The following is a 12,822-nucleotide window of genomic DNA, read 5'->3' as shown; positions in this document are numbered from 1 at the left end:
AAAATAAATAAAAAAATAATAAAAAATAATATTAAAAGTAATTTTAAAACTTAAAAATTTTCACTCCTGCAGTTGGTTGAAAAGCAAAGCTGATTAAAAACTGAAAAAAACTGAAAAAACTTATGAAAAAAAAGGGAAAAAAATTTCCCTTTAAAACTTAGAATACTTCTTTAAGGTAAAAAGGACAATGAAAGTGAAATCTATTATTGGATTTGGTTTATTAAAAACTTTACAACCATGTGTGCATATCCATCTTATAAACATGAAAAAATCGGAAATCCAATTTTTAATAAAAAGATCCCCATATGCAATTATGCAGTTTTCTATATTAGCAGGCGCTAAATTAAAAAAAGAAAAAGAAATTTGGATGAAGAATTAGCAAAAAAACAACAACAACTAAACACACGAAATAGCATAGGAGGGCATAGCTTTCTTTGAAGGTGTATTTATGCTCGAGAATCAACAAATTATTAATGGAGGAAAACTTCAAATTCAGCTAAATAGCTTCGCTTATTTATTTTCGTGGATCAACATTGCTACACTAGCAAAAATTTGATACTGCCCTAAACTTCAAAATTTTGGATCCGCCTAAAGATGAATCTAAGAAAATCACGATTTTCAGGTACGAGTAGACAAAAAGTTGGCCCAGGGGGCAAAAAATAATTTTATTTTTATATTTTTGGTACTTTGAGACAATTTTAAGTATATTCAAACGGTCAAATGCCTATTTGATCTTTTTATTACCTTGGCAAAAAAATAAATAAAAGCCAATCCTGTATCATATAAAAGATAAAAGTGAAGTGAAATAGCCCGCTTTTGGTGTCTCAGACTTAATACATTACAAAGAAGAAAAAGGGAGTCACTCCATGATGTTCTTCAAATAAAAAGAAACATGGGAGTATTGAGAGCCTTGAAGTTTTTCCCAAAAGCTAAAATAACTGCTGCAAAGGGGCATTTTCACTTCCATTTGTGGGGAGTGAATTACGATCTGAGGATAATTCTCAGAGTTGGTTTAACTAAGTTAGAATTGGATTGGTTGGATTTAGGCTTATAGTTTGAGTGGTTCACTCGAAGAAAACTAATTTAAACAGCGTGTTTGTCAGATATTTACAAGGGTAAGAATTATACATTAAAAGTATTTTTTTTTCAAAAACAAAGACTTCATCCGACGGAACAGTACATCATCAGTCCAACTCATTAATTTGGCTGTTTACATATTTTATTTATCATAAAAAGAGTTTGCGAAGAAAAATTTTGACTTTTAAGCAGTCAAATGAACTAGAACTGTTTGTGTCAAGGCCTCATGAATTGTTGCAGTAACTGCAACCCACAGTTTTAGAGTAAAAATGCGAATCTGTCCCATGGAATGAAGCTTGGATATTATATTCCTTAATTGCAGTTTGCCATGCAATTAGACTAATCCAAAAATAAGTTTTATGTCCAAGAATCAATGACAAAATGAACAGAATTGAGACTAACTTTTATGGATCTATATTTTCATAAAGCTTGTATTTTAATTACCAATGTGACAAAACTGTACGAATTTCGTCTGTAAAATGGCCGATTTACGGTTTTGAATATGCAACTTAAACACAAAATTTAACAAAGCTTAAAACCTTGCAAGATGTTTTGCTTCAAGCGCAAAATCCCCTTTAAGCAATCGGATTAGACACAACCCACCCCAAACCTCCGAAGACACAACTAAAAACACAGTTGACAGTCCTTATCGAATTTAATTAAGATCTGATAAGTCTTTCTGTATGATATGGATGAAATAAATATAGCTCATAAATGTAAGATCGAGAAGGGATAGCGAAAACTATAAATATAGCCAGGTTTCAAGTCTAGTTGAACTGATTCCTTCGGTCTATCAAGTAATGAGGCTTTCGACAAGAGATTTTGAACCCCCACTCCAATAAGGACGTGTCATTTCTATAGCCCGAATGTCCACATCTAGTAACCTAATGCTTTTTCCCACTAGATTTAGTTGAGATTCGACATTAGTCTCTGAAAGATGCACTCGTAACAAGAACTTAGCAACCCCCCTTCCTGTTCCTCTACAGATCAAACCAGCTTTATTTCAAATAAATGAAAATCCAGATATTTAAAAACTTAAACACGAAATTAAACAAAGCTTAAAACCTTGCAAGATGTTTTGCTTCAAGCGCCAAATCCCCTTTAAGTAATCGGATTAGACACAACCCACCCCAAACCTCCGAAGACACAACTAAAAACACAGTTGACAGTCCTTATCGAATTTGATTAAGATCTGATAAGTCTTTCTGTATGATATGTATGAAACAAATACAGCTCGTAAATGTCAGATCGTGAAGGGATACCGAAAACTATAAATATAGCCGGGTTTCAAGTCTAGTTGAACTGATTCCTTTGGTCTATCAAGTAATGAGGCTTTCGACAAGAGATTTTGAACCCCCACTCCACTAAGGACGTGTCAAATCCATAGCCCGAATGTCCACATCTAGCAACCTAATGCTTTTTCCCACTAGATTTAGTTGAGATTCGACATTAGTCTCTGAAAGATGCACTCGTAACAAGAACTTAGCAACCCCCCTTCCTGTTCCTCTACAGATCAAACCAGCTTTATTTCAAATAAATGAAAAGCCAGATATTTAAAAACTTAAACACGAAATTAAACAAAGCTTAAAACCTTGCAAGATGTTTTGCTCCTAGCGCCAAATCCCCTTTAAGTAATCGGATTATGACACAACCCACCCCAAACCTCCGAAAACACAACGAAAAACACAGTTGACAGTCCTTATCGAATTTGATTAAGATCTGACAAGTCTTTCTGTATGATATGTATGAAAGAAATACAGCTCGTAAATGTCAGATCGCGAAGGGATACCGAAAACTATAAATATAGCCGGGTTTCAAGTCTAGCTGAACTGATTCCTTCGGTCTATCAAGTAATGAGGCTTTCGACAAGAGATTTTGAACCCCCACTCCAATAAGGACGTGTCAAACCTATAGCCCGAATGTCCACATTTAGCAACCTAATTCTTTTTCCCACAAAATTTAGTTGAGATCCGACACTAGCCTCTGAAAGATGCACTGATAACAAGAACTTAGCAAATCCCCTTCCTGTTCCCCTACAGATTAAGCCAGCTTTATTTCAAATAGATGAAGATATTAAAATAAATCTTTTTATGTCGAGCCCCAGAAAAACACTCCACCCTTACGAAATAAGTATTTAAGTCAGGAGTTCCATTCCCTTATGTACAAACATGATTAGGGGGCTCCTACCACATTAACATAGCGTGAAGATGGCACATGTCGTCAAGCACGTACGTTCGCGCAATAGAGTCATTTGACGAGTTTATCTTCTTATTTTAAGTAAAAACCAGTTAGTGAACCGACCAGTCAAAACTATCGTAATAAATCGTTTTTAATAGCTTTCCAGCTTTTAGTAATTAAGTAATTTTGTAACAATGATGGCAATAGCCTGAAATCAAAAGATTTCCGGGATTAAAGATCTTAGCACCTACAATTCCTGACTTAATATTCTCTGTGTGATGAGTTTTTTTTCTTATAAATTAGAGCTCTTCCACAAAAGTACATTTTTTCCTTATAGACTCCCACTTAATAAACTAGAAATTGAGGGACGTGTTTGCGTTAGTTGCGTTAGCCGATAAATGATTTTCTGTTAATTGTGGGTGCTAAAAGTTTCACTCTTATAGTGGAACAATTTTGAGTGTAATACACCTTCACACAATTATACTTTCTTCTCTTTTTCTTTAGCTACATTCTTGGATGCACGATTTATCGAGGAAATATTTTGAGCTTAACGCCCTTCAGACCATTACATTTATTTTTCCTTTTTTTATCCGTGTTTTTAGCTGCATGATTTTTTGTTACACATTCAAATTTTCGGCCTTAAGTCTTTTTTTGTCGTTATGGGAAAAAATCAAACGAAAGTACATAACGGTGCTTAAACCTAAAACATCAAAGATCATCCTATATTTGATAAAGGAGATAAAGGATGTTAAACTTTTCACCACAATGTACTTATTATAAGTCCAACTTTAACGCGAAAAGTGGAGGTTGATAAGAAGATGGGGACAGACCTTCCTTCAAAATCTAGGATAATTTCTCTTCATTACACGTTTTAACGTCACTTTCCATTCACTTAACAAAAATCTTGCTTTCTAAAAATTAACTGCTTTTAGTTGCTAAAATTACATTTTTTACAAACAGGAAGTTGATAAAAGACACCGTCCCCCCTCAGTCAATCACTCTCTACACTGAAGTTCGTCTTCTTAGTTCTGAGGAATAAAATTCCCAAGCAAAGGACGTATTTATTTTAGATAAGATTTATTCATAATGAAATACAAATATAATATTACATTTTACTATTCCCTCAAAGACTTATTAACCTGTAAAGAAGGAGGAAGACAAAAGAGTGACTTACTCGGAGAAAAAAAAAGTCATTTACTTAAACAGAAAAAAATAAAAGGAAAAAAAGGCAGATAAAAAAACCTATAGAACACAAAAACTAAATAGATTGAACAGATTAAATTAATTAAGCACATTAAATTGACTCCAATAAAATTTCAACTCCAATTTACATTTGCTTTACAAGATAAAATAGTATTTTCCTAGCCAAAGGGTCATTTATTCATTCAATTCACTATATCTAACCTAAATTAATGTAGTTTTTATTATTTCTTTTAGCCTAATTATTGTTTTATTAATTCTTATTTTATTCAATCTAGAGTCATGTTTTAGTTGGCGTATCAGTTTTCTTTAAGATCAAGCTAGTCAAGCAAAAAAAAAAGAAGTTCATTATCAATGAGAATGAATATTAAATAAAAAAATTCAATATTAAATAACGATCATAGTCTCCCCAGCTCTTTGGTATTTTCTATTTAGATCGTATGAGGTCAAAATATGCACATACGTAGGGAGAGGGAGGGGCTTCTGACACGAATCCTGAATTATAACTAATTTTTGGCAATTCTTATTGATATTATCAAACGATTTTTTATATGATTCAGGGAAGCAATATGAGGCATTACAGGGCGACAAGTGGAGAGAGGCGGCACAAGCAGTCTAGTAAGGCCCCTTAACCCCTTATTAATCAGCTGAGCTTTGCCTGGGTGTAAGGGGCAACTTACAAAGCGTCTCGCTGTCTCGATATATAATGAGCTTCATCTTTGCTAGTTGGCAATTTTGATGAAATCCATTCGCTAATTTCTTCTTGTAACTTGACTCATTTGAAGGTAACCTACTCTGGCCAGAGAAATATTCCCAGGCTAAAACGATCCATATAGTTATTAAAGCATGTAATTTGGTTCACACGCTTTTTCTTAGCCATTATCTATCATTTCTTGCCCTTTGATTCCAACTACTCATCTTTGAAACACTTGACATGTATGAAAAAAACATAAAATAAATTTGCACACGAAAAGGGCAACTGCCAATTTTTAGTCAATTAATTTTGCTTCCGAGGTCATTATAGATACACCTGAGAGTGTAAGAGTATTTATCCATCTGCTCTCACAAGCACTTCTTTTTTTGTCTAAATATTAGATTAATGTCTATGCTCTTATGACTCTTTGTTAACATCCGATTAAAAAAAAGAAAAAAGATCAAACAGTACGTGTTAGCGAACTAAGTAGAGTGAGATGGCACCCATCAAAGGCTACAAACCTGAGAATATTTGCCTGATTTTCGAAAAAAGGGAAAACACTCTCATTAAGTCAAAGAATCTTAATGAAAATCACACCATCAGATTCAGCGTATTGAAACCATAAGCCATAAAACCATATTATAGAGTTTCAAGCTCCTATCGGCAAAAATGTGGAATTGTGTTTTTTTTTTTTTTTTGGCCCGAAGACAAATCCTGGATGTGTGTTTATTTTATTGCCTTTTTTACCACGAGTGATCGTTTCGAACCAATCGTCATAGAACATCGAGAGACAGCTCACTTAAACGGAAATTAAAAGTTTGAGTGCCCTTTCTAAGTGAACAAAAAGACTGGAGGGTAAACGGCCACCCTCCCACACTGCTTTTCCTCCAAAATCGTCCGATCAAAACCGTCCGTTCTTCATAGTTTAAGGGTCCAAAAGTTTAGCGGGTCAATTTTGCGTGTGGAGATGTTCAGGGGGAATTTTCCCGGATAAATTTTAAGCAGTTTTAGATTCCAGTAAAAAATTTATAGGAAGGAATTGGAATGATCGGAGTCCGATCCAATCCGCAGTGACCGGAAAACCTTTAGAAATTAAAGTCTTTTTAAAATGAAAGTATGCCAAGGGGAATTGTTTAGGCTGAATCGTCCGCAGAAATTTTACAAAGGGGAGGGGGATTTTCAGCGAGGATGGAATCAACCAGGGAGGATTTCAGGGGGGAAGTGTAAAAGGAGGAACTTTCCACGGAGGAGTTTACCGTGAGGGGAGGAAACTTTTCATGGAGGGTCAGCCAGACTTACCAGCATTATTTGAAAGACAATCAGAATTTAAATTTAACTAAGAATAATAAAAAAAATTTTCAACTAAAAATAAGGAGCAACATTAAAACGTAAAACGAAAAGAAATTATTCCATACTAGCTGTTGGGGTGGCGCTTCGCGCCACCCCAACACCTAGTTGGTGGGGGCGCTTCGCGCCCCCCCCAAGCCCCCCCGCGCGCGTAAGTCGTTACGCGCCTTAATAGTTACGCGCCATTGTAGTTGTGTCCCTATGTCCCACCTGTGAATATAGATAGATATATATATATGGTTTTAACTACGTAAAACTTGCGAATATACAACATTCTTTGCTGTCCCATTGTCTTTGCATATAAATAGATTGTCAGGTTTACCGACTCTTGAACATGCAACATATAATGGTCCATGGGAAAACAATCTGTATTCAGATCTATACCTCATGATTCTAATGATTGCCCTTGAGCTTTGTTGATGGTGATTGCTAATCGACCATTCCCTGTCCCGGTGTCCCGGTCGTCATTTACATCCCCCTGTTTCCCCCGGTGTCCCCGTTGTAGTTGTGTCCCTGTGTCCCGGTCGTCATTTATATTCCCTGTGTCCCGGGTCCCGGTCGTCATTTGTATCCCGGTGTCCCGGTCTGTATATACATTCGTTTTTTAGTTTTGTTTTTCTCCTTTATTTTTTTCCTTTTTTTTTCTTTTTTAGCTTATTTAGATTTTTAGATTTTTTAGTTTTTTTATTAGTTTTTAGTTTTTTTTTTCTTTTTAGTTTTTTTGTCCCGGTAGTCATTTATATCCCCCTGTTTCCCCCGGTGTCCCCGTTGTAGTTGTGTCCCTGTGTCCCGGTCGTCATTTATATTCCCTGTGTCCCGGTCGTCATTTGTATCCCGGTGTACCGGTCTGTATATACATTCGTTTTTTAGTTTTGTTTTTCTCCTTTATTTTTTTCCTTTTTTTTTCTTTTTTAGTTTATTTAGATTTTTAGATTTTTTAGTTTTTTTATTAGTTTTTAGTTTTTTTTTCTTTTTAGTTTTTTTGTAGTTTTTACCTTCTTTTTAGTTTTGTTAATTTTTTTTTTTTTACTTGTGTCCTGGTCGTCATTTATACTCCCTGTGTCCCGGTGCTTTGTTGATTGCTAATCGAACATTCCTTTTGTCCTGGTCGCTTTCTCTTTGAGTGTCGTCATTTATTTTTTTCTTTTTTAGTTCTTTTAGTTTTTACCTTTTTTAGTTTTTTTTTAGTTTTTAGTTTTTTTAGTTTTTTACCTTTTTTTAGTTTTTTTAGTTTTTTTAGTTTTTTAGCTTTTTTATTTTTTTTTTATTAGTTTTTAGTTTTTTTGTAGTTTTTGCCTTTTTTTTTAGTTTTTTTAGTTTTTTAGCTTTTTTATTAGTTTTTAGTTTTTTTTGTAGTTTTTGCCTTTTTTTAGTTTATTTAGTTTTTTAGTTTTTTTATTTTTTTTATTAGTTTTTAGTTTTTTTTGTAGTTTTTGCCTTTTTTTAGTTTTTTCAGTTTTGACGTCACCTGATCCAGTTTTTTCAGGTGACGTCACCTGATCCACGATCCACAGATCCACAGACAACTTATTTTTATATATATAGATAATTTTTTTTTTTTACTTATGTCCTGGTCGTCATTTATACTCCCTGTGTCCCGGTGCTTTGTTGATTGCTAATCGAACATTCCTTTTGTCCTGGTCGCTTTCTCTTTGAGTGTCGTCATTTATTAGTTTTTTCCTTTTTTTCTTTTTAGTTTTTTATTGGTTTTTACCTTTATTTTAGCTTATTTTTCAGTTTTTTCCTTTTTTTTAGTTTTTTTTTATTTTTTATTTTTTTTAGTTTTTTACCTTTTTTTAGTTTTTTTAGTTTTTTTAGTTTTTTAGCTTTTTTACTTTTTTTATTAGTTTTTAGTTTTTTTTTGTAGTTTTTGCCTTTTTTTAGTTTTTTCAGTTTTTTTTTAGTTTTTTATTGGTTTTTACCTTTATAGTTTTTTTAGTTTTTTAGCTTTTTTATTTTTTTTATTAGTTTTTAGTTTTTTTTGTAGTTTTTGCCTTTTTTTAGTTTTTTCAGTTTTGACGTCACCAGATCCAGTTTTTCAGGTGACGTCACCTGACACATCCATCCATCCATCCACAGACAACTTATTTTTATATATATAGATATGAAAGGTTGCCCCCTTCTCAATACCTTGCTCTTTACTTTAAGGTTTGACTGTGTGTCCCACTTTTTAAAGAACGACTCCTAAAACCCAAGTGCTGTTTTATTATGGAATAGAAAGCTTTCTTAAAAAGGCTAAAAACTTTAGCGTGGAGAGCAATCTTTGAGGAGGGGATCAATCCCTTCATATATGAAATAATTTCATTTTAAGTTTTAATGTTACCCCTTAATTTCAGTTGAAAAAACTAGCATTTTTTTTTATTTATTCACATCCAAGACACGTACAGGGGGGAGAGGCTCGGGGCCTTTTATTATTGCCTTCCCCGAACCAGTTCCTGCATAAAAGTCTGGGTACATACCCTGAATATACCCCCTTCATCACTAAGATTATTTTCAGCATTGTTCCAAGATTATAGCGACAATAATTTGAAGGAAAGTGTACAGCATAGAAATATAGATGGATTTATTCACACGAAAGCCCAATTGGGGAATGGTGACATACACAGAACAAGCGAAAAAATACAGCAATAAAATATAGACTGAGAAGACAATAAAACTGATTATTTAAGAAAATCATCACGATACCTTATACCTATCTGGAAGAACTTTCCAATGTTATTTATATAATATCTACTTCTCAAAATTTACAAAATCCAATCTCTCCCCCCAACATCCCTACCAAATATTTCCAAGCGCAGCTCCCTCAACTCCCTACATTCCTCTATAAAAATGATGCCAAGACTCGTCCATCTCTCCATACACATGGCAACTGTAAGGACCGTCCCTCAATCTATCCCTCTTTGAATATTTCCTACGTTCTCCAAGAGGCATAAAATTCCCCCTTACATATATTAGACATTTCAGATCTTCCGGAGCCAATCAAATTTTTAGGAGAATTTCTTCGACCCAGTTCTCCTTGACCTCCGCATATATCCCAAAGAACGTCGAGGTGGCCTTCTCAGCTTGCCAAACCTGAACTTCCTGAGACCCTAGCCTAGTAGCAACTAACCTATATACAGTCTCTACTGTCCCTCCTATCCCCTCTCCCTCATTCCAGCAAGTACCTAGCCCTGCACGGTCTAATATATTCTTCACCTGATTTGGCCACGAATCCTTCTTCCTATCTTGAAGCATCATTAAAAATGCTTCGTTAACTAGCCTACTATCTTCTATTGATGACACCTTTTCCCAATATAGGTAGATTATCCTAGATTAAGTTTATCTAACTTATAGAGGTATATAGGTAAATTATGCCTCATAGGTAATTATAGCAAGGAAAATTACCTCCTGCGGAAAATCCGCCTTCCCAATAATTCGTCTATATTCCCCCTGGATAATTTCGGATGTTCGTTTGAAGGGAAATTGAATGTTCTATTCGCCTGTTAAAGTCAGATAAAGTCACTAAGCGCTGTAAGTGCAGTAATGCAAAAAGCTCCCTCAACTCCCTACATTCCTCTATAAAAATGATGCCAAGACTCGTCCATCTCTCCATACACAGGGCAACTGTAAGGACCATCCCTCAATCTATCCCTCCCTGAATATTTCCTACGTTCTCCAAGAGGCATAAAATTCCCCCTTCATTAGACATTTCAGATCTTCCGGAGCCAATCCAATTTTTAGGTGAATTTCTTCGGCCCAGTTCTCCTTGACCCCAACATATAGCCCAAAGAACGTCGAGGTGGCCTTCTCAGCTTGCCAAACCTGAACTTCCTGAGACTCTAGCCTAGTAGCAACTAACCTAGATACAGTCTCTACCGTCCCTCCTATCCCCTCTCCCTTATTCCAGCAATTACCTAGCCCTGCACGGTCTAATATATCCTTCACCTGATTTGGCCACGATTCCTTCCTCCTATCTTGAAGTATCATTAAAAATGCTTCTTTAACTAGCCTACTGTCTTCTATTGATGACATCTTTTCCCAATATAGGTAGATTATGGTAGATTAAGTTTACCTAACTTATATAGTTAAATTATGCCTCACCTACCGGGGCTGAGACAGAAATAATATTAATTAATGAATTATGTTATCTTAGCAATCAGTAGGAAAAATGGTATTCATAGCCTTCATTACAACAGTAGAAAATTGATAGAAAAAATGCTACGGTTTCATCAATGGGTCCAGAACAGACAAACTTCTGCATACTGACAGTCCTGTGCATCCACTGGTGGGACAAGAAATGGGTGATATTTGTGAAACCATCGATAGGTAATTCCATGGTTAGCAGAAAATGAATTGAATTATGATAATTAGAATTTGATTTTTCGACGAGGAGAATTCCACATCCAAATCGAAAGTGTATTCTTTAGGCTTCCTAATGTTTGGAAGATGCTATGAAAAGTCTGTTATCGATGCACAGCATAATTTTTTGCTGTATTGATGGGACTCGAAGAGACAAACCCCTGCACACTAATGGTTCGGGCACAGGGGTGAATGCGAATAGAGATGGCAGGAATTCCAGCAGCAAACTTTAACAAAAGAGTAGTATATAGAGGCGCAGTATACCGTGTTTTACGCTTTTACCAGGACATTTTGACGCTAAGAAAGTAACATAAAGGTCGCGCACGCTATGAAAAAAGACGAAATACAGTAGGAAGCAACACACTATGACTAATTTCAAGCCTAGATTTGCAAGGATTACACTGAAGAGGCTATGTGGACATCAGACGATATACGAAAATATAATATGCAGAAATACCGGAAATCGGTGTGAATTAAAACATTGGATTACAACGTATTTTAAGCTTAGCAAGATAGTACGATGTACACTAAACTCAGCAATGCATAATAAAAGGTTAAGGAAACTGTATAAAAACTGAAGACCAAGTAAACTATAAAACAGAATACAATGTAAGAACAGAGAAAAAGAATGATAATGTTACCTGTTGTAAAGGTACAGATTGAGATCTAAGAAGTGCTGGCAGATTATTCTGATTGTCCAATCCCATGTCACTGCAAGGTATATCGCCGCCTATGAACCGAGGGTTAACACCAACAATCCCTGCAGACATATGACGACGCCTAAAATTAGAAAAAAAATTAAAATGATTATGCAATAATCACAATATTAATATTACTAATAACAACTAAAAAAAAACTAATAGCAATATTAATTTAATGTATTAACAATTATAATAATAATATTTACTAAAAAAAACTTAATAACAATTAAATAACATATTTAATAACAGTATATAAATAACAGTTTAATAATAATAATAATTTAATTGTATTAATGATTATAATAATAATATTAATTAAAAACATAATTAATTAAAATTAAAAACTAACTAATATTAAAACTAATTAATGATTCAAAGATATTTAGTAATAATTGATTAATAACAATAATTTAATAATAACAAATTGTCAACTGAAAAAGATTCTTCTCTTTTATTTTCGATGGTAGAACTGAAAGAACCGACCATAAGTGTTTTTATTTGATCGAGCCGCACAGGGGTTTCCAAGTGCGTGTGTTTTTGAGCAAACATTTATCTTTGGCTCGATTATGTCTATTTCTGTTTCTTCAGTCAAAATAATTTTTATTTTCAAACTCAGTCCATAAGTTAAAGCTCAAGACTAGGCTATTTTTATTTTACATAGGATTAACTACAACTGCCCTCAAAAAAAAAGAAAAAAAAAATGCAAAAAGCAAAATCGTCTCACTGCTCCCTTATGATCAATATTCTTTATCTATAATGCGCTAATGTTAACCAGTTCAATAGTATGTTGAAATGCTACCTTTTGGGAAGTTACAAATAATTAGCACCTGGTCATGACCTTGCTGCTGCTCATTCATAAGAAAGCACCTGGTTAATTATCGAAACTCCTTGAGGGAGAGGGTGGGGGCTGAAGTTAGCAAACTCTAAGGTATGACTTATCATCGTTCTCTTACGGCTCATATTCTTAATCTATGCATTGGTTCATTGATTCTAATAATAATATTCTTTACCTAGTTTTTTTTTTCGCCAAAAACTGCTCAATTTATTTCTTCTTCTAATCTATACATAAAATCGAGTGTGTGTCTGTTCGTGTGTGACCTGTACGCATTACTCATCCGATCACCAAGTAACCTTAAAAAGCTGTTGAGTGCAATCCCTCACTGAACGTCATGCTGACTGAAATTACAGACACCTGAACACAAATACTTGACAGTTTCTTCCATTCAAATTATTCGTATATTTTGGATATAAAATATTCAACAACGCCAGACGGTCGTATTAATAATT

At 34.4% G+C, this 12,822-nt stretch overlaps 1 protein-coding gene across 2 annotated transcripts in view; it reads right to left on the bottom strand.

Moving 5' to 3' along the window:
• Positions 1-12,822, bottom strand: part of LOC136031732 (uncharacterized) — a 182,602-nt gene that overhangs the window by 70,718 nt on the left and 99,062 nt on the right. For both annotated transcript variants that reach the window (XM_065711440.1, XM_065711439.1), the window contains exon 13: positions 11,476-11,614. In XM_065711440.1, coding sequence (XP_065567512.1) covers positions 11,476-11,614 — 139 coding nt within the window. The remainder of the gene's footprint in view (positions 1-11,475; positions 11,615-12,822) is intronic.

This window comes from Artemia franciscana, chromosome 10 (assembly GCF_032884065.1).
Source record: "Artemia franciscana chromosome 10, ASM3288406v1, whole genome shotgun sequence".
In the NCBI taxonomy this organism is placed as follows: domain Eukaryota; kingdom Metazoa; phylum Arthropoda; class Branchiopoda; order Anostraca; family Artemiidae; genus Artemia; species Artemia franciscana.
This window is presented reverse-complemented; position numbering and strand designations above follow the sequence as displayed.